This window comes from Rana temporaria, chromosome 4 (assembly GCF_905171775.1).
Source record: "Rana temporaria chromosome 4, aRanTem1.1, whole genome shotgun sequence".
Classification (NCBI taxonomy): Eukaryota; Metazoa; Chordata; class Amphibia; order Anura; family Ranidae; genus Rana; species Rana temporaria.
This window is the reverse complement of record NC_053492.1, coordinates 199,599,355-199,622,633: the sequence shown is the minus strand read 5'-3', so window position 1 is coordinate 199,622,633 and position 23,279 is coordinate 199,599,355. Positions and strand designations below refer to the sequence as shown.

Below are 23,279 nucleotides of genomic sequence, written 5' to 3'. Positions count from 1 at the left end.
GTGCTTCCCATCACCGCCGAGGCGCAGCGGATTAAACCCCGCCCGCAACGGCGCAACTCACACTTGGCTCTTGCCGCGGAAGGGGGGGACGCCTGCACTGCTCGAGTCCTGCAACGGGAACGGCGTCCCCGCTGTGAAAAAAGTGCAGGGACGTCGTTCCCACAGGACTCGAGCCCTGGGCTTTATGGTGCAATATAAGTTGCTACAGTCTATAAAACTTTTCTTTTTCCATTTAAACACTTCCAGACCTTTGGTGTTTTACAGATTTGGTGTTTGCAAGACTAAAACAGTTTTTTCTGCTAGAATTTTTTTTTCTAACACCCTAGAGAATAAAATAGTGGTCATTCCAATACTTTTTGTCACACCGTATTTGCGCAGCAGTCTTACAAGCGCACTTTTTTTGGAAAAAATTCACTTTTTTTAATAAAAAAATAAGACAACAATAAATTTGGCCCAATTTTTTTATATATTGTGAAAGATAATGTTAGGCCGAGTAAAATGATACCCAACATGTCACGCTTAGAAATTGCGCCCGCTCGTGGCATGGCGTCAAACTTTTACCCTTAAAAATCTCGATAGGCGATGTTTAAAAAATTCTAGAGATTGCATTTTTTGAGCTACAGAGTAGGCCTAGGGCTAGAATTATTGCTCTCGCTCCAACGATTGCGGCGATACCTCACTTGTGCGATTTGAACACTGTTTTCATATGCGGGCGCTACTCGCGTTTGCGTTCGCGCGAGCTCGTCGGGACGGGGCCCTTTAAAAAAAAAAATTTTGTTTTTTTATTTATTTTTATTTATTTTATTACTTTTTACACTGAAAAAAAAAATTGATCACTTTTATTCCTACAGTATTATAAGGAATGTAAACATCCCTTGTAATAGAATTAAGCATGACAGGTCCTCTTAAATATGAGATCTGGGGTCAAAAAGACCTCAGATCTTATATTTAGACTAAAATGCAAAAAAATAATAAAAAAAATTGAAACTGTCATTTTTTCAAATGACAAAAAAAAAAATTCTCTCTTTAAGAGGCTGGGCGGGACTGACGTTTTGACGTCACTTCCGCCCAGCAGAGCTATGGGGACGGGTGAAGGAGATTTTTCCTTCAGTCTCGTCCCCGCTCAGCTGCCGAACAGTCCCGATCTCCTCCGCCGGGGGGGGGCCCTCTCCCGCCACCGATAACGGCGATCTCGCGGCGGAGACCGCCGTTATCGTGTACCAGACCGCGCACACTAAAGATCGATACCTCGATTGTGGCAGCAGCTGCTGCCGTTACCGAGATATCAATCTTTAAAAAAAGGACGTACATTGTCGTGCGCAGGTCTGGAAGTGGTTAAGTTACCCCCTTCACTTTATATACTCAGTCTTAATCATATATTGATTGAAGTATAGTTTATTTAGACTAAAATAACTTGCCTAACATACTATACATTTTCCATAATCTTTCATTGTTCTATAGATTTAGCTGTACATATAAGACTCGTTATTTTTGATCACCTTAATATTTAAGGTAAAAAAGGCTGTCGTAGTCCCGGAGGCTGCCCACTGAGCCTTCACTTTTTCCTTAAGTGCCCAGCCAAAGCTTGGACATTCTTTGGACCTTTTTATATCCACAGGTTGGTGTATATACTCCACACTCTGGATATTTTCTCTGATTGGGAGCCCATTAAATTTTTTTTTTACTTGTTTACTACTTTGAAGTTTCTCACAAATGCACATACTCTTTCAGTTGTATTTAAATACTACACAAGAAAACCTACATAAATTACCTTGATTGTGACTATCTTACGGAATAATCCAGTTATTTTTAACTACATTTATCACCAGAAGAAAATCTTATTCCACATTTGGTTGTTTAAAATGATGTTTTCTCTTAATGTTCTAACACTTAATGTTCAAGGTCTCAACCCCCCTCCCCCCCCCCAAAACAAACGAAATCTGTCACCTTTTTTTCTAGAATATAAGCACACATAATATGTTTACAAGAGAGACCTATTTTACGCTCCAATCCACACCCAAATATTTTGGACGTAAATATCCCCAAGTCTTTATGGCTTCCACGACAACAAAAAAAAGGGGGGTGTTTCACCGCTTCACTCCATTTACCCTTAAAGAACTTAAGGATCTTGAGGGTAGATACACAATACTAACAGGTACATTATTAGATAATGAGGTTACAGTTATACCATATTACACCCCAAACAAGAATCCAGTATCATTTCTTTCCCATTTATTTTCAGTAATTGATACACAAAAACAAGGTACTCTAATTGGCAGTGACTCAAATCAAATACGGTACCCATTCCTTGACAAATCCCCTATTCCCACTACCAGTTCTAAACCTTCAACGACTCCTACAACAATACTCACTTCTTGACACCTGGCGGGAACACAACCCGAAAAGGCGACAATTCACTCACTATTCCCACCCACACAAACAATTTTCACGATTGACATTTTTGTTACTGTCACCACCTCAGCACTTATAATAGAGTCACATATTATACCATGTGCATGGTCAGATCATAACACTGTAATGACCACTTTCGCTTCTCTAGTTCCACGATCGAAACAGCGCACATGGTGTATTAATGATGGTATGCTAGCAAACTTCTAATTTCTCTCAAGCGTCTTCCAGGACAGCCCATGAGACCTAGGGCTCCTCCTACCAGGACAGGAAACACGTTAACCCCCACTGGATAAAAGGGCGGTCCTCCAGGCCCCATGCCAGTATTAGTGTTTCCTCTGGACGGGGGTAACATGTTTTCTGGTACCTGGTCCCCTAGTTCTTAGGAGCAAGGGCTTTAATGGCCGTTTTATGGGGGGTTTGTTTCACTAACCTTTTTTGCTTGCCAGAAGCAGTCTCCGCTGGGGAAGCTGGTGTACTGCTGTCCCCTATGATTAGTGCCTAGAGAAGGCCAGGACCGTGCTGGTGTCAGGCCCCAGAGCGTGCTGCTTAGGCAGCATGGTGGTATCCTTTCCTTGCCGACAGCGTGGCTTGTAAAGGCAGGGGAAAGAGGAAGCCGCGGAGCTCGAGGGGGCGGAGCTTCTGCGCGCCAAGCTGGCCCACAGGAAGTATCCGTCAGGGATGGAGACGCAAGGTCTCTGGAGGCAAGTGTTTGGTTACCTACCAAAGTGAAAAGAAGCTTGTGGTGGTGGAAGACAAATCTGCACCTAACAAGAGGCCTGCCATGGGCCATTCCGGTATCCAGAAGGATCACGACGGACGCAAGTTCCTGGCAGGGGTCACAATCTCCAGATCCTATCCGACAACATTGCGACAGTTGCGTACCTCAACAAGCAGGGAGGCACGAGGAGTCAGATTCTTCAATGGATTGGCCAGGGAATTTTGTCATGGGCAGAAGTAAATCTAGTCTCAATTTCAGCAGTGCACCTGAAGGGGACGCAAAACTGTCTGGCAGACTATCTCAGTCACCACAAGGTGGAGCGAGACAATTGGTCGCTTCATCCAGAGGTGTTTACGGAGATCACCAACAAATGGGGTTGGCCCGAGGCAGATCTGTTCGCAAATCAGGACAACCGCAAGACAGAGGAGTTCTTTTCTCGAAACCCAAAAGACCATTCACTGGGGATCGATGCTCTAGCGAATCCGTGGCCATTCGACCTCTGCTACGCCTTTCCCCCGATCAGACTTATTCCAGAAGTGCTCCGGAAGTTTCTCCTAGAAGAAACGGACCTTATTCTGATCGCCCCCTTTTGGCCCAAGAGGCCATGGCTTCACTGCTACAGTCTCTGGTCTCATAGCCTCCACTGAGACTTCAGAAGAGAGAGGACTTGCTGTCGCAGGGTCCAGTGTCCCACCCACGGGTGGTTTTCTTAAGTTTGACGGCTTGGTATCTGAAGAAAAGATACTAAAGGCTCAGGGGTTTTCTGACAGTGATCACAACTTTGGTGAATTGCACAAAACCAGTCACTAGAGCTATATATTCCAAAGTTTGGAAAGAGTTCAATTCATGGTTGTCTGAAAACCAAAGATCAATGCATGACGTTCCTTCTATTTTGGAATTTTTTCAAGAGGGTGTCGCCAAGGGTCTTTCAGTTAGTATCTTGAAGGTACAGGCGGCAGCTATCAGTGTTTTCCTCCAGTTTTCTTATTTGGAGAATCCCATGATAGCGAGGTTTTTTAAATCCATTTCAAGGGCCAGGCCAGTAGTGGTAAGAAGTTGTCCAACTTGGGACCTGTCCTTGGTACTTCAAACTCTGGTAGGGTTTCCTTTTGAGCCCTTAGAGGATATTTCTGTTAAATTACTTACCTTAAAAACTATTTTTTTAGTAGCAATTACCTCAGCATGTAGAGTAAGCGAGTTACAGGCCTTATCAGTGAGGGAGCCATTCCTCACGAATTTTGAGGATCGAGTTATTTTAAAGACTGATCCAGGTTTTTTGCCTAAGGTAGCCAGTACATTTCACAGATCACAGGACATTGTACTGCCATCCTTTTGTAGTTCGCCACAGGGCGATCGGGAAAAGAAATTTAGTTTTTTGGATGTGAGAAGAACCGTTCTTGCCTATTTGGATGTCACCAAGACCTTCAGAAAGACAGACGCTTTATTTGTCCTTTTTTCAGATAAACACAAGGATAAGAGTGCATCTAAAGCCACATTGGCTAGATTGCTTAAGCAGGCCATCTCAGAATCCTATAAAATTAGAGAAGTTCCTACACCTTTTGTTACTGTGCATTCAACAAGAGCTGTGTCTGCGTCTTGGGCTGAGAGAGGGCTGGTGCTTCACCGGAACAAATCTGCAAGGCTGCCACATGGTCCAGTTATTCGACCTTCATTATACATTATCGCCTGGATCTGCTATCCGCTCAAGAACAGGCGTTTGGTCGAAAGGTCCTTCAGGCAGTTGTCCCACCCTAGACTGGTAAGTTCTGGCTCATCGTCTCATGGGCTGTCCTGGAAGACACTTGAGAGAAAAGCTGAGTTTGAGAGTCTTCCAGGACAGCCGGATTCCCACCCGGTTTTGTATGGAAGTTATGTGTTTTAATGCATATGTTTTTCGGTTCTCGAAGACTGGCATTGGGCCTGGAGGACCACCCTTATATCCAGGGGGTGTTAACGTGTTTCCTGTCCTGGTAGGAGGAGCCCTAGGTCTCATGGGCTGTCCTGGAAGACTCTCAGAAAAGGAGTTACCGGTAAGCCTAACTCTGCTTTTTGCGAGGAATTAGATAAATGCCATAAAGGATTATACTATAAACAATTCCACAGATACAGACCCCCTGACGAATTGGGAAACTCTCGAACCCTATATTAGGGGGGTCTGCATTAGTCTGACATCTCACCACCTCAATCACATAAAGAATCTCTTGATGAACCAATCACAGACTTAGAAATTCTAAATACTATAAAACAACTTAAACTACGTAAACGACCAGGTACTGATGGACTCTCTGCCACCTAGTACAAGAAATTTTCATCATTGTCACCCCTAATGGTTGAAGCTTTCAACTTCCTCCTTAAAGACCATAATTTTTGCCCTGAGTCACTTACAGCCTCTATTTCCAGGATCCCTAAACCCAATACCGACAATACATCATGGTTCAATTATAGACCGAAATCTATCCTAAATATCGATATAAAAATATTGGCTAAAATATTGCTTCTAGGCTTAACCCCATTATAGGAAACCTGATTTATAGAGTTCAAGCAGGTTTCATACCCTCAAGACAAGCTGGTGACAATATTCGTTGAGCTACATTATTAGTTCATGTAGCCAGTTCTCGTCATATCCCTGCCTATTTCCTCTCACTAGATATTCTATATCATGGCCATACATGCATTCAATTCTAAACCATTGGGGCTTCGGACCTCATTTTCTAAGATGGATAACTGCCCTATACCATAATCCTAAAGCCTATATTGCCTATTCAGGATTTTGATCCAACCCTTTTCGTGTTGAGAGGGGTACCAGGCAGGGATGCCCTCTTTCCCCTATCCTGTTTGCCCTAGCAATTGAGCCCCTATCCCAGCTCATAAGATCCAACCCTGATATCTGGATTAACAAATGCTCATTATTTTTATACAGTCTCTATCGCATCTTCAGGAAACTCATAAGATTCCGCACGCAGAAACCTTCAGGTATCTTCAAATTAAAAACTTTCTGCATAACAATGCACCTCCTGATACAAACCAGCCACGCTTCACTATGTTTGAGCAAGCTTGTAAATCGGACCCACATAAACCTGGTCTTATTTCCAACCTTTACACCCAATTACTATCACATATCACTGACTCCCCCCCAACCTATACCACTAAATGGGTAACTGATCTCCAACTGCAAAATGGAAAACATAAATTGGACCCAAATTTGGCTAGCAACAAGGTCTGCCTCCCCAAATATAGTTGCACTTGAAACCAACTATAAGGTTCTCACCAGATGGTATTTAGTCCCAACCAGGATATCCAAATTCACTCCATAATACTCACCCCAATGCTTTTGAGGCTGTACCATTCCAGGAACACATGCTCATATCTGGTGGGATTGCAACATTGTCAGATCCTTTTGGTCAAGTGTTTAAAATGCTTTCTACAATGTTTAAGGTGACAATAAAACCTAATTCAACTGTTGCACTTAATAGTAAACCCAAGATCCTATCCCATCGCCAATTCCAGTTAATGCTTTTTGTAACTACTGCAATGAAAAAAGTCATAGCGAAAGCCTGGAAAACAAACACACTTAGCATTGTTTCATTAAAACAAAGTTACCCAATCTCTAATCCATGCAAAAACAGAAGCGATCTACCTAGATACAGTTTTGACATTTTAAATCTTGTGGAAGCCATGGATAGAACATTTCCTACCACCAGGGCTCGATATCTCGTTATTATTCCCTTAACGCCCCAGAATACACTATACTTAACAATTGGTCTAATAGATACTCCTTGGATAAGTTACCCCCCCCCCCCTCTTTTTTTTGTTTGGCGACATTTCTCACTTTCCATTCTTTTCCATTCCCCTTCTCTTATTATCAGCTTATTCCTTCTATATGTATGTATGTTTATTTTTATAATGGGTGACATATGAGATGGCTAGGATTACGGTTTGCAGCTCCGGATAAAGCCAAGCCATATTGCCGGAACTTGGCACTGGAAAAAATACTTATTTACCCCTGTTTGTCATATGTCTCCCTTAATTAGGAATATTCTAACAACATTGGCTTTATAAATTATAATCAGTTTTTGTTCAAATTAACGTTTTTTATTACCCTAAATATATACTATTTAAATATAAGTTTGATAAAGCTTTGTTACATTCATGCACCCTATATTTTAACAGTAAATATGATGCATGAGAAACTTCATCACTATTCTATTAAAATGATCCTCCTATTTTCATTTATTTAAGTACCGTATAACCATAAATGCTGTTATATCAAAACCTGTGTTATTTTTTGTAATTGAAAAATAAAATATTTGAAAGAGAAAAAAAATATATAGAATAGGGGCTTATATTGATGGTCTGTCACAAGGTTGAACTTATTGGAAGTGCAGTTTTTAAGTAATTAGACTAGTTAATTTTTGTTATTGATAAAATGGTATTATGGGTATATGGAAGCAGACTACTTAACAGGACAAAAATGGCTCCAGAGCTTGAAAATGTTTTGCAACTTATTTTATTAAAACGCCTTACTATTACTTGAAATCGTGAAATAGTAACTGTTTACTCAAAGAGGTTTAGAATTTGTCTCAATGACTAAAATGCAAACTTAACTAATGAAATCCTGTTTCTCCATCATTCTTCCAGAAAACCAAAGAACATAGTGTTTGAATCCCTGTTTCCAGATCTGGGACCTCAGTTAGAAGATTGGGTTTCTGTTCTTCACAGTATGGCTCCTGTGAATTCACTAGATAACCTGGTGGGCAAAGACATTTTAGGACTGGAGGAACAACTGCTACTGGATGTAAGTAGACGGGCACTACAATTTATAGAAAAGATCACGTTTCTTTTGCTTCGGTGAAATGAATGTTTTAGCTTTTGTAGGTCTAGAGCAAAGTCTATTTTGAAGCACGCCTATCATGTATACATAAAAAGTAACCCACAACTTACATGGGCTACCTCCTGAGGCTGCATCATACCTTCACAATTGATGCAGTTTTTTAAACCGATCACTTGGATATGACTAGGTATATCCCCTAAGTGACACATGCTTGGGCCTTGTGATAGATCACTTGGGCCCTGAGCACTGCATTGTAAGATGCAATAACTTTAATTTGAATATAATCCTCATCCTCAATAGCCACAAGGGATAGAAGTCCACTTTGTGTAACCAAATGCAGATATTACCTTGTAGTATTGTGGTAAGTGGTGATATCATCACTGTGCTGTACATATTCTGTGCAGAAAGCAGGCTCCATTCCGTAATGGCTACCAGGAGAAAAATAGAGGGAGGATACAAGGAGAGAGAACAGTCTTTATAACTGGGAGTTCCTGGACAGGCAAAGTAAAGGAGTTGCTTCATACTGGATTAATGCACAGATTTAGAAGATATATATATATATATATAAGCGGGGTGAACAAAAAAATTAACAGATCTCTGTACCAACTCAAGCGATGTTAGTGCATCGATCTCCCTTTCTGAGCGATTGTGTTCTGACAGGGGGACTGCTCCTTTCACCAGAACACATTGATCAGCACTTACAGTCATTGGCTGCAAGCACTGATCTGATGCTGGTTTTTAAGCATGCCTGTTCAATAAAAACGGGTTCTTGGATGGGCTTCTGTCAGGCAGGCTGGGCTGAATGTTTTTGTTGAACCAGCTGATTTTGGCCCATGTGTACAACCTTAAAGAGGAGCTCCAGTCTGGGAAAAAAAATTGAAAGTCAGCAGCTACAAATACTGTAGCTGCTGACTTTTAATATAAGGGCACTTGCCTGTCTAGGGATCCAGCGATGTCTGCACCCAAGCCAATTCTTCAATTAGCTTCAGGTACAGGCGCTGACATCTTCACTAAAGGAAGCTGGCAGTGAAGCCTTTAAGCTTAACAGCCGGTTTCCTACTGTGCATGGGCAAAACGCGCTGCGCATTTTGAATGCTCCCGCTGTCTTCTGGGACCTGTGTGTCCCAGGAGGCAGCGTGGAGAAGGAGGAGGGGTCCGACTTAGAAATCGCCGATGCGATCTTACCCGGAAATGGGTATCTGTCAAAACTAGGTAGCCGCTTCCCCCAAAAAGCGCCAAATGTGGCAGTGGAGCGCCGCTTTAAGAATATGCATGGCACTTGTATTTACATTATATTTAAATACAAAGTACAGTTTTTAAGTGTACAGTATCTCCAGATAAAACCTTTTTTGAAATTTGGTATAGTAAAAGGAAGGGTCAAGTCGTTACTGTCATGTGTCCCCATTGAAAAAATTCACCACTGTTTGTTCTGATGACTATTGTCTCTTAAACAGAAAGTGGTAGGAAGTCCAAAATTTTAGAATTGTCCCCAAAACAAAGGGAAATCTTCCAATAGGGAGACCTATTCTGGGGACAACCAGATTTTCCATCGGAAAAACTTTGGATGGTTTTTCCGATGGAATTCCGCTCAAGCTTGGCTTGCATACACACAATCACACAAGTTCTCTGAACTTTGGACCATCAAGAATGTGGTGACGTACAACACTACGACGAGCCGAGAAAACTAAGTTCAATGCTTCCGAGCATGCGTTGGAATTTTGCATGTCAGAATTGCCACAGACTATCGGAATTTCCAATCTGAATTATTTCCTTCTGAAAAATTGAGAACCAGCTCTCAATCTTTTCTTGGCGGAAATTCTGACCGCAAAAGTCCGATGGAGCTTACACACGGTCGGAATTTCCATTCAAAAGTTCACATCTGACTTTTGCTGTCGGAAAAAACGGTCGTGTGTACGGGGCATTAGAGACTAATTACCTTCTCTTTGGGACATTTCCTCTAACTGTTACATCTCTGGGACAGGAAGTGAATTAAAATTTCCCCAATGGGATACTAAAAAAATAACCTGACAGGGGTTTTCACCCTTCTTTACTCTATCCAAAACTAAAAAAAAAACGTTGGGTATATACTGTATTTATTGGCGTATAACACTCATTTTTTACCCTGAAAATAGAGGGTAAATTGTGCCTGCGTGTTATATGCGGAGGGCTGTAGAAAGTTTTTTCCTGAAACTTCCCTTTTAAAGTTAGGGTGCGTGTTATACGCCGATAAATACGGTATACGTTAAAGTGTATTTCTACCTTTGCAGTCAAATTGGGATAGCTCCTGCTTTGTTAAATGATCCTATTTATATAGCATAACTTTGGTAGGTATGTTGTAGGTATGTTTACCAAAATTAACCCTGTCTGTAATGTGCTGGCAGTGCTCCATTATTAGTTGTAAATTAGACATGTATATTTTAAATAATTTTTAAGTAGGCTATTAGAATGGGAAGACACAACAAATATATAGTGGGGGGGTTTCTCAAATTGTGCTGTAAAAGTGGAAATACAGATTGCAGATTGTGGGAACAGCAATCATAAAGTACCTGAAAATCCTGTAATTGTCTGACCGTTTATATTATGATATACTCATACCAGGTATTAGAAAGCTGTACAGAATTTTGTATGGGTTATCTTTGTTGGCCTCAAAGTAATATAGTTTGTAAAGTAAATGCTGATAAAAACCAGCACTTAGCACTTTGAAAGTTTTTATTCTTCCCATGTGTTGCCCACAGGTCATTTAACAAGCACAATGCTACTGTCATTAAAAACGACATTAAAAAGTATCAAGTAGAATTGTGCTTTCTTGACATTTCAGACAAATGATGATGAAGTGCAAGAGCTGAAAGAAGAGGGATGGCGAGCCATTCACAGCCTGAAGTCGCAGCTCAGAAGTGAAGGTGTTCTCATAGATGATCTTTCTGTATCACAGGGTGCTGCAGCATCAAATCTAGGTACTGGATTTATTTTGTCCCTTTTAGCTAATGAAAAACTATCAGGCTTAAAGGGTTTGTAAAGGTTTGTTTCTTTATCGTACATCACGGGACACAGAGTCTTAATCATTACTATCTGGGTTATATTCCACCATCAGGTGCTGGACACTGGTGTAATCAATTAGAACAGGAAGTTCCCTCCCTATATAACCCCTCCCATACTGGGAGCACCTCAGTTTTTTCACCAGTGTCTAAGGTGTTGGTCACGAATTAACATGTGCTCTGAGGAGCTCCACTGGAGGGATCCATGCTGGATGTAAAAAGCCTCCATAAAATCCGGATCCGTCCAAGGTGCTTCATAGCCAAAGTGGACGGTACCCGGGCCTCAGTACGAAGAACGAGGTTTTGCCTATAATGCTTCTCTCTGAGAGCTGGACCCTGGGTTCCAGTACATTGGTCGATGTCAAAGACCAAATATTTTTTCTGTTGCCAGGGTGCTATATAGGTCCAGGGGAGAGGTGACCTGCTATGGACCCCAGTCCCTGAAGGTCTGAGACGAAGCCCGCGTTGAGGGGTGAAGGCTGGGCCTCTTGCTTTGCAATACCCTGCAGCGTGGAAAGGTAAGCGGAGGTACCTACGGGACTTGGTCCGACAGTGGGTTCTCCATTGGGGATTATGGGTCTCACCTATTTTATGCTTCTATGCATGGGCAACTTAACCACAAAGTCTTTTGAGACAGGATGGCTCTGGCACCCATATACCTCCCCTAGTGGGTCCTAGTCCTCCGCTGAAGGGGCTATTGGGTCTTGCCTATAATGCATGTGTGCCTTGGCAAAGAAACCACTATGTCTGTTGAGACAGGATGGCTGTAATACCCATAGATCTCCCATTCAGGAGGTTGGTACCCCTACATGAGTATGTCTTATCTGTTTTCCACGAAGGGCCCTAAGAGGACATGCCGGGTGTTTCGCTTGCCATGCTTTCCAGAAACGGAAGCTCAAGGTTAGCTGATCTAGGGTGCGGCTTACTGCCTCCGCTTCAGGCTCTGCCACGATGGGGGGGGTCCCTCGTCTCTGCGGCTCCTTGGGGGATCTCCCTCTCCCCCCGCCTCCACCATTCCCCTACGCGCGCGTGCGTGAGAGGGGCGCGCTTTGAAGGCGGGGGGACGATGTGGTTGCCGCTGGCGCACGTGCGCCGGCTCATGGTGCAGACGCAGGGCGGCCTCTTCAAAAGGCCCAGACGTCAGAGAAGCCAGGGGGACACGGTAGCTTGAGCACGTAAGCACCTTGTGGAAATTGGATACAGATTCATTTAAGACACCTACTCGGCATCTAGCTGTGTTAGCAAGCATTATTTGCTAGACTAAGTTCAGCTGTTGATGCACCAGGGTTAAAGTTCCTCTGCTTTTTGCTTAGGACTCTTTTGTCTCCCCGTAAAAGAGGGTTCAGGGGTAGGAAGGGGTATCACCACCTAAATCTGGTGGCCTTTTTTTATCATGCTTGCATGATATTATCCTCCCCTGTAGAGACTTAAGATAGCTCACATAATTAGCTATCAGCCCTGTCAGGCGTGAGCCTCCCCCAACATTGCAGCACTCTGCATATGTTTTGTTGCATTGCATGTATAGGTCTATAAGGTTAACTGCTATATTCACAGCAGCCTCACAAGCAGAAAACATGGTGTGTCCCTTTCCCTGCTCTAATTCCTCAAACAAGGGATTGAAAGACCTGAGGATGAAGGTTCACTGTCAGTGAACAGATAACAGGTGTTAATGAGGAGAAAACTATCAGAAGCCCCAAAAGCTCTGGTTGCAGCTGCAGTCTTTTCAGAGATCCAAGCTGCATATAACTTCACTTAGCCTAGACGGCCAGAGCCTCTGTCTCTTTAAAGTCCTCATCCTGGTGTTGGCTTCAGGCTAACCGAATGCACAACAGGGGGGGTGCACATTTGCTGCTGTGCACATGGCTAACGTTGCAGGTTTGCGGAGACGCACATCTGCAGAGCATAACTGCCTCTTTACAGTCCACATGTTTGCATGAAGTACATGAGTTTGGAATGTTCAAAATGCATGTGGGGTAAAAACCGGTAACAAAGCATGTTTTATTGTTGATCACATAAAGAGACATGTTATTTTGTTCGTATGATTTTATATGTTCACATAAGGGTGTTTAATCACAGCAAAGTGCCTAAAATCGCATAAAAATGCTTAAGTGCATAAAGATGCGGGATCTCACATGGTTACCTGATAACCCAGGTCCTTGATTACCCAAGGTTATTTAGGTCACACAGAGAGGCTTGTTTCCACAGGAATGCCTAAAATCGCATGGAAATGCTTAAGGGCTTAAGGATGCGACATCACACATGGTTATCTGATAACCTGAGTCCTTGATTATCCAAGGGTATTTGGTCACACAGAGAGGCGTGTTTCCACAGGAATGCCTAAAATCGCATAAAGATGCTGGAGTGCATAGAAATGCGGAATCACACAGGTTTACCTGACAAACCACAATCCTTGATTACCCAAGGATATTTGGTCACACAGAGAGGCCTTTTTCCACAAAAAGGTCTGAAATTGCATAAAGATGCTGGAGTGCATAAAGATGCGGGTTCACACATGGTTATCTGATCACCCGAGTCCTGGATTACTCAGGCATATTTGGTCACACAGAGAGGTTGTGTCCGCAAAAATGCCAAAAATCGCATTAAAAGGCTTAATTGCAAAAAAAAAAAAAAAAAAAAAAAAATTGCTGGATCGCACAGTGGTGCTCGATCATACAAGAATCCTTGGTCCCACAAGGGTACTTGTCCGCACAGGAGTGCTTAAGATGCATAGATGTTGGATCAAACAGAAACAAAATTGTGTAGCGCTATGGCAAATTAATATCTATAATGGTAGTTCCTCATGGGAACAATGGGAACATAAATAAAGTAACAAATGCAATAAAAAAGTTCTCGTGAAAGATAAAGTCCAATGGTTGTAAACACAAAGTCCATATATCTGTAGACACCACGTGCAAAATGAGGGAACTTGATTAGAATCCCATCGAGACAAATTGTGTAGTGAGTGATCACCGCCACCAGTGGTAGTAAATGGAGGCTTACCGAAGATGGTGGACCTGAAATGACGTACGTCAATCAAGTCATAACAAGCTTCAAGTACCAGACAGGGTACACAAAGTAGCAATCACCAAGAAACTTGCTAGAAGTAATCAATCAGTGTATGATCATAAATGGATAACCTTGGATCTTTGCAGCTCAGCAAGGGGTTAAATAGTTGAAAGAAAATGGAAAGAGAAGGGCCACATAGTGTAAACCGGTATAAAACTGGGTATTTATTGTAAAAAGATAGCAAGTGCACTCACATGTATCTGGATAAAACTCGCATATTCTATAGTATGAGGCGGCAGTGGAGGCGACCCGACGGCGTTTCGTGTTATTCACACATCATCTGGGGTGTCTCTCCACTAAAGCCTCAGTGTATATATAATGATCATAAACCTCATACCTCCAATCAGAAGAATTGTGGCATCCCATCCACCTGTGTGCAACAATCAGGATCCATTACTTCCTGGTATAGGAGATGGCAAATAAGCGTGTGTTCCAAGCCTCAATATCAAATCCACATGGAAGACCTGACAGGAAGTGATCCGTGTGTTCCAAGCCTCAATATCAAAACCCTATGGAAATCCACATGAAAGACCTGACAGGAAGTGATCCGTCAGACCAAGACCTGACAGGAAGTGATCCATGTGTTCCAAGCCTCAATATCAAAACCCTATGGAAATCCATATGGAAGACCTGACAGGAAGTGATCCGTCAGACCAATCCCGATCACGTGACATTGGTAACCCGGATGTTTGCTAGTAGACCGATGGCCAATAGCCGTGCGTTGTAAAGCGTCTGGGCATGCACAGACCGCATCATTAGACATCGGGACACAATGTGTTCCGTGTCATGACGTCAAAGTCACGTGTAGGCGGAATATGTGTGGGTTATAAATTAATATATGGGCGAGCTGACTGCTTAGTATGACGCCACAGCCATGCGTCATGCGTTCCAGGCGCACGACGCATGCGCAACGTGCGTTCCAGGCGCGCACCAGCTACGCGCATTCCAAGCGCGCAACGTGCGTTCCAGGCGCGCAACGTGCGTTCCAGGCGCGCAACAGCTGCGTCAGTAGACGCTGATCAAACAAGCCAACCCCGATGTCAATCAGGAATAATACATGACATCAAATATGTTGAACAGGAATGATTGGTGGGATGACGGTATTTTATAAAAAACCAGGGGAAATGCAGATGACTGCCAGATGCCTCCAGCAATTATAGCAAAAATAGAAATAAAAAATTTAAAATTAAATGGACCCAATTATGAATCCGGATAAAACGGCCATACCTATATATATCCAAAAAACATGTGTTAAGTGTAATTGGATACGAAAAAAAAACCTCTTAATACGTGATTATGTACAGAAGACATAAAAACATATTTGGATATAACACAGAAGTATTAAAGCAACAGTCTAGTCAAAAAACAATGTGAAAAGTGTGATCATGAGTATTGCACACAGGTAAGAGGAGCTACCATTCACAACAAAGTCACAAAGTCAATTGAGATCTACTTAAAATAATTTAAATGCACATTTGAAGAAAGAAAAAAATGAAAAGAAAAATAAATAAAATAATGAATAAATGAATAAAACAAAAGAATTCCTACGACTGCTTAATAAAAGCGTTGATGTCCCACTCTACATTCAAGCCAAGTGGGACATGCGTTTGGAGCTCAAAAATCCAGTAAACTTCAAGGCGCGATACCCCTCTGGTCATGGCACCACCTCTCCAAGGGGGCGTGTACTTGTCAATGATGGTGAATTGTGTCCCACTGGGGTCTCTGTGGTGAAACTGTTTGTAATGCCGGGGTACTGGATGTTTAGTATCACCCCCTTTAATTAGGGCAATATGTTCTCCCACCCTTATTGCGAATGTGCGGATAGTACGTCCCACATATTGTTTGCCGCAAGGGCAAGTGATTAAATATACAATATGCTTAGTATCGCATGTGCAAAAAGGTCTGATGTTATACTGTTTGGATGTAACTGTGGATGCAAATTGGGTGATTTTGCGTTTACCCAACGCATTATGCTGGCATACTTTACACCTCTTGCAGGGATAGAAGCCAATCATGTTATGAAAAAACTAGGTTTTTATGGGTGGATTGATTATGTTAGAGGCGACAAGGCTCTGTAAAGAGGGGACTCCCCTAAATATCACTTTTGCCTGTTCAGGCAAAACTGGACCCAAAACATTGTCTCCTCTCAGGACATTCCAATGTTTGTTGATTATGGTTTTGACCTGTCTGTACTGTGTTGAAAAAGAAGTGAGCATTGCAAACTTAAAAGCACTATCTGGTTCGCGTTTGGGTTTAACTGATACCAATGATTTTCTACTTAATGATAGAACGCGTTGGATTTCACAGTCAACGTCAACAACGGGATATCCCTTATCCACAAACCGTGTTTTTAAAAGGTCTGCCTGTGCTAGGTAAGTGTCGTTATCGCTACAATTCCTGCGTAATCGGAAGAACTGGCTACGAGGTACAGAGCGTAGCCAGGAGGGATGATGACAACTTCCCATAGGGATATACCCATTCCGATCGGTGGATTTGAAATAAGTCTTAAACTTAAACTGACAGTCGACAATAGATATTTCCAAATCTAGAAAGTGTACTTTACTGGTGCTATGCTCATAGGTCAAAGAAATACCACGATCATTGGAATTCAGAACTCCAAAGAACTCTATCAAAGATTCCGGAGTGCCTTTCCATAGGAGGAGGATATCGTCTATATATCTCGCCCAAACGACCAAGGATGGGTCACTAAGGGCATAGACGACATCCTCCTCCCATTTAGCCATAAACAAGTTCGCCAAACTAGGGGCAAACTTAGCGCCCATGGCTACTCCCCGTTTTTGCAAATAATATTTGTCATTAAACCAAAAATAATTTTTACTAGTGGCGAACTCTAATAGTTCGATCAAATAGTCACACTGGAATGGGGCCAATGAATGTTCTTTGTCCAGATAATGCTGGACCGCATTGATTCCCAATCCATGTGGTATGTTGGTATACAATGAGGCTACATCTGCAGTGGCCATGATGTAGCCATCCTGTAGCTCCAGATTCTCGAGTAGGCGGATAGTGTCGCCCGTATCCTTCAAATATGATGGTGTTTTCCTTACGAGAGGCTGGAGATAATGATCGATGTACCGACCTATACGTGAGGTAACGGAGTCGATACCACTCACGATAGGTCGGCCCGGTGGATTGATGGAATCTTTGTGTATTTTCGGCAGAAAATAAATCGTAGGAATTCGGGGGACTTTTGGAACCAAATATGCACTTTCTTATTAAGGATTTTGAGTTCCGTACCTTTGGTGACCAGAGTTTGTAGTTGTTTCTTAAAAACATATGTGGGATTATTGGCTATCTCCACATATGTATCTGGTTCACCCAGGATCCGGAACATTTCAGTTTCATACTGTACTTTGTCCAAGATGACAATACCACCACCTTTGTCAGCTGGGCGTATGACAAGATTTTTATTCTCACATAGCGTTTTAACTCCAGCGGATGGCAAAGGATGTTGGCATGATCGTTTTATACTAAGTTTGGACAGGTCTGTTAAGACCAGTTCCTTAAAAACTTTTACTGCTGGAGCTACGGGCACAGATGGATTAAACAAAGACTGGTTGGCCAACCCGGAATGAACTGTGCCTGAAGTAGCTGCACGGTCCTCAAACTTATGTGTGTTGGACAGCATATACCTTTGTATATTAATTTTTCTGATATACTTCTGTATATCAATGAATGTGTTAAATTTGTTTAATTTCTTTGGGGGGGCGAATTTAAGGCCCTTATCCAAAACTGATTGTTCAGCAGGGGTAAGTATGGCTGTGCTCAAATTAAAAATACCCTGGCCGCTTAGACCCTTTGTCTCTTTCCTTTTCTGTATCCTGTATCCTCCTCTACATCCTCTCTTGGATTTAGGCCTTTTCCGCGAGGAGGGTGGTCCTCGCGAAAACCCTGTCCTCCATGGTGGTCCCTTTGATTATAATAATGAGGGGACTGTGCATAATCATCTCTCATACGATGTTGGTCGTATGAACGTTGATCTCTGAGAGGAGAGAATCTATTATGCACAGGGACTGAAGGAGTACTATAAGGATAATGGTAGTTCTCATGGCGTTCGCCATATGGAACTACAGGGGTACTTGTAGGATGTCTCCCTTGCTCAGGATAATAAAAATAAGATCCAGTATGTTGGGAGGTACCTCTAGAATGAGGCTTGGAACACACGCTTATTTGCCATCTCCTATACCAGGAAGTAATGGATCCTGATTGTTGCACACAGGTGGATGGGATGCCACAATTCTTCTGATTGGAGGTATGAGGTTTATGATCATTATATATACACTGAGGCTTTAGTGGAGAGACACCCCAGATGATGTGTGAATAACACGAAACGCCGTCGGGTCGCCTCCACTGCCGCCTCATACTATAGAATATGCGAGTTTTATCCAGATACATGTGAGTGCACTTGCTATCTTTTTACAATAAATACCCAGTTTTATACCGGTTTACACTATGTGGCCCTTCTCTTTCCATTTTCTTTCAACTATTTAACCCCTTGCTGAGCTGCAAAGATCCAAGGTTATCCATGTATGATCATACACTGATTGATTACTTCTAGCAAGTTTCTTGGTGATTGCTACTTTGTGTACCCTGTCTGGTACTTGAAGCTTGTTATGACTTGATTGACGTACGTCATTTCAGGTCCACCATCTTCGGTAAGCCTCCATTTACTACCACTGGTGGCGGTGATCACTCACTACACAATTTGTCTCGATGGGATTCTAATCAAGTTCCCTCATTTTGCACGTGGTGTCTACAGATATATGGACTTTGTGTTTACAACCATTGGACTTTATCTTTCACGAGAACTTTTTTATTGCATTTGTTACTTTATTTATGTTCCCATTGTTCCCATGAGGAACTACCATTATAGATATTAATTTGCCATAGCGCTACACAATTTTGTTTTTGTTTGTTCCAGCTAATGTGTCTTTGTTAGCAGTGTGAGCAGCTGGTCTTATTAATTAGTGTGTTTTAAGCAGCGCAGTATAATCACCTTTTTTCATAGATGTTGGATCGCATGAAAATTTGCTGAATCGCATAAGAATGCATGTTTGCCTAGAGTTTGACTTAGGAGGCATTATAATTAGGTTTCCTTAATTATACAGGATTCCTTGGCCTTACATAGGCGCATACTTGCTTGCAGGATGCTTGTTCATAGCTCACATGCTATATGTATGCGTGTATACAGCACGCCCCCTTTTTTGTGTGCTTGCGGAAAACATATTCTTATGAACTCACGCTTCTATGAACACACGCTTCCATAGAGGCATATGGCTTTAAAGGTTGCCACATGCACATAGGGGGAGCTATTTGCATGTGTGTTTATTTACAAGGCTGCTAGGGCCCGCCTCTAGCAGGGCTAAAGGCCCAGAGTTTAACAGTAATGTCATTCCGAGGCAAACCCGTGCTGACAGATCAGTCAGTAGCATGGCTGGGCCTAGGGGAGTCCAGCATGATTAATTATCTGGAACTCCTGGGTTGGGATCCCAGTCTAGAGGGAATATGCCGTCTTTATTCAAACACAGTTCCCTATGCTCAGTTTTATTCAAGGCTGATATAAACTTTGCTCTGTCGGCCTGGAACGAGTGGATCCTAACTTAGCATTATCCTAGGAGTCTTGTCCCAGGGATATGTTGGAATTTCAGTTTAGGGTTCTTAACTGAATGATTGGCAGAAGGGAATAGCCTTCATACCCGTTACCTGGGAGCAGGTTGCGAGGACTGGCCTCTAGGGATAGAATCCAGGCCTGGAAGAGACCACGGCACAGGGAAGGTGGTCAAGCTCCTAGGGAGCCTTATCTGCTAGCTTTCTAGAGCTACGGATGGAGCATCCGGCTTAAGGACCTGAACGTTTAGGTTACAGGGTTGCTCTGTCTGAATACAATCTGACTATGCCTCTCTAGTGGTTTACTTTGGTTACCAGAGAAGAGCTTGTGCCTTGCCTATTGTCAATTGTCATTTCATGGAATGCTAGATTGGCAGGCGATTTGCTGGAGCCATCAACAATCGGGTCCGGGAGATTGGCCTCTACACCCCGACTTTTTTCTGACCAAATGTCACAGAAACGTTACCCTGCACATAAAGGGTGTTGACGTCCAGGTTCAACAAGAGGTTGAACAACTTTGTGTCAAGGCCAAAGGATCCACCCGCATGCGGGACAGATTTTTTAGTGACCCTGGGGGCCCAGTTGTCGCTGGTTTATGTGTTATCTCCCCCCAGGGCCGCAACCTTCGTGGCTTCCATGCTACATCAGAAGAGAACGGAAGCTGGCTTAATTGCTCCAGCATAGCCCATACAACCTTACTGCGCAGGGACAGCAGAACTGATCGTAGAGGACCCAGGGTCCCTTACAGCTTGTCCAGGCCTGCTTTGCAGGGTTACATCCTGTCTTGCATACATGTGTATTAATGGTCTGGCTGTTATAGCCTGCATTCTTGAGGATCGGGGCGTACAGAATCAGCGGCAGTTACCTTGATTCATACAGGACAGCTGGCCTCCAGGACCAGATATCCTAGGATATGGAAGGCCCATATTCCTGGTGTGAAACCAAGGGGTGGAATCCTTGGTAGTAGGTCCTAGGTAAAATTCTTACCTTTCTACATTGGAAAAGAGATGGAGCTGGCCTTAAGTTCCATCAAGGGTCCGATCTCGGCACACTCTTGATCTGGGCCGTTATACAAGGGGTGACAGGTATAAGTCCGCCAGTTAAGGCGCCCTTGTGCTCGGAGGATTGGATCCAGTATGCTGGCTTACAGAGTCAGCACCTTGGGCTGATGCACCATAAATATTTCCCTTTATCCTTCTAAAGAGGGAATTGGTGTTCTTGGTTGCGGCTGCCTCCGCAAGAGAGTATTGGCAACTTTCTTTGTATAGAGCCATACTTAATTATTTGTACAAGAAGGGTGATGTTAAATACTCACCCAACCTTATTGGTTAGAAGGATCCAGTGTTCACTTGAATTAAGATATTCTTGCCTTCCTTTTCCTTTTTTTCAGGACCTTGATCCGCGGAAGGAGAGGTTATTGCTTTCTCTTAATAAAGATAAGAGCAGTTAAAGATCTATCTGAAGGCTTCAAATATAGAAACCTAACGTTTTGTTGCCAGAAAGCCCCTAGATGGGGCGGGCAGTGTTCAGATCGGCTATTAAAATGGCTATGCGCTCTCTCGTTATAGTAAGAGAGGTCAAGACCTATCTGAAGCGGCTGCTCGGATACGGAAGACTGATGTTGGTGCGCTACCAGGAGGCCCCAGCAAGGGGCAGGCAGCGTCTAAATCAACTATTGTCAAATGTTGATTCATCAGGTTATTATTCAGGCTTGTGGTTTATAGAGAGGGCTTCCCCCTGTTTCTTTTTGGGGTACACCCTACCAGGATAGTAAGCACTTCATGCGGGGTGCATTACCAAGCCTTTATGACTCAGATTTGCCAGACCTGCAACTTGGTCGTTTGTGCTTACGTTCACTAAATCCTATCAAGTGAACATAAGACGGCAGGAGGATGCAGCCTTTTTTTGTTGGCACAATATGCGGCAGGCAGCATTAGAATTCCTCGTGTCTGATGGCAGTCTGCATTGTTGGTGTCTCCCTCCCCTCAGTAAGCATTGCTTTAGGACATCCCAGATAGTAATGATTAAGACTCTGTGTCCCGTGATGTACGATAAAGAAAATAGGATTTTTATAACAGCTTACCTGTAAAATCCTTTTCTTGGAGTACATCACGGGACACAGAGTCCCCACCCCTCTTGTTTGGGGATATTGGGACACTTATTGCTTGGGACAAAAACTGAGGTGCTCCCAGTATGGGAGGGGTTATATAGGGAGGGAACTTCCTGTTCTAATTGATTACACCAGTGTCCAGCACCTGATGGTGGAATATAACCCAGATAGTAATGATTAAGACTCTGTGTCCCGTGATGTACTCCAAGAAAAGGATTTTACAGGTAAGCTGTTATAAAAATCCTATTTTTTTATTTTCTAAATAGGTTCCTTTAAGCTAGTGCATTGTTGGTTCACTTACCTTTTCCTTCGATTTCCCTTCTAAATGTTTTTTTTCTCTTTGTCTGAATTTCTCACTTCCTGTTTCTCCTCAGTAAACTTGACACCATCATCTGAGCGGTGGTTAGTCAGCCAGAACAGCTTACTGAACAGCTTACTGAGGAGAAACAGGAAGTGAGAAATTCTGACAAAGAAAAAAACATTTAGAAGGGAAATTGAAGGAAAAGATAAGTGAACCAACAATGCACTAGCTTAAAGGAACATATTTAGAAAATAATAAACGAACCATTACAACCCCTTTAAGATCAAAAAAGTTTTACCCCCTTCATGACTAAGCTACTTTAACTGGCAATCATGCAACACTGTACACAAATTCTATTTTTGCAGTTTTTTTCACACAAATTATTATTATTATTATTATACAGGATTTATATAGCGCCAACAGTTTGCGCAGCGCTTTACATCAAGGAAGACAGTACAGTCACAATACAATCAATACAGGAGGGATCAGAGGGCCCTGCTCGTTAGAGCTTACAATCTAGAAGGGAGGGTCAAGTGGAACAAAGGGTAGTTAGCTGTGGGGGATGATCAGATGGACTCAAATGAAAATACAGTTATGTGTGGGAAGGGTAGGCTTCTCTGAAGAGAAGTGTTTTCAGGGATCCTCTAAAAGCTGATAGAGAAGGAGATAGATGGATAGATTGGGGTAAGGAGTTCCATAGGCATGGAGAGGCTCTAGAAAAGTCCTGGAGACGAGCATGGGAGCAGGTGATGAGAGAGCTAGAGAGTAGGAGGTCTTGAGAAGAACGAAGAGAACGTACAGGTTGGTATTTAGAAACTAGGTCAGTGATGTAGCTGGGGGCAGAGTTGTGGATGGCTTTGTAGGTAATTGTTAGTATTTTGAATTTAATTCGTTGGATGAGCGGAAGCCAGTGGAGGGATTGACAGAGAGGAGTAGCAGAGACAGAGCGGTTGGTAAGGTGGATTAGTCTGGCAGCAGCATTCATGATGGACTGAAGGGGGGATAGAGTATGCAGAGGTAAGCCAATGAGGAGGGAGTTGCAGTAATCGAGGCGAGAGATAGAGGTTTCTTTTGATGGTATTTGATCACTACTGTTTTTTTTTTTCTTACATAAATGAAAAAAACAATATTTTTTACTTTCTCCTATAAAACATATACAATAAAAAAAATCTTCATAA

General features: G+C 42.7%; 1 protein-coding gene across 1 annotated transcript in view; it reads left to right on the top strand.

Moving 5' to 3' along the window:
* Nucleotides 1-23,279, top strand: part of PRSS56 (serine protease 56) — a 90,357-nt gene that overhangs the window by 49,232 nt on the left and 17,846 nt on the right. The window contains exons 13-14 of the mRNA XM_040349681.1: nt 7,769-7,925; nt 10,780-10,915. Of these exons, the coding sequence (XP_040205615.1) occupies nt 7,769-7,925; nt 10,780-10,915 (293 nt within the window). The remainder of the gene's footprint in view (nt 1-7,768; nt 7,926-10,779; nt 10,916-23,279) is intronic.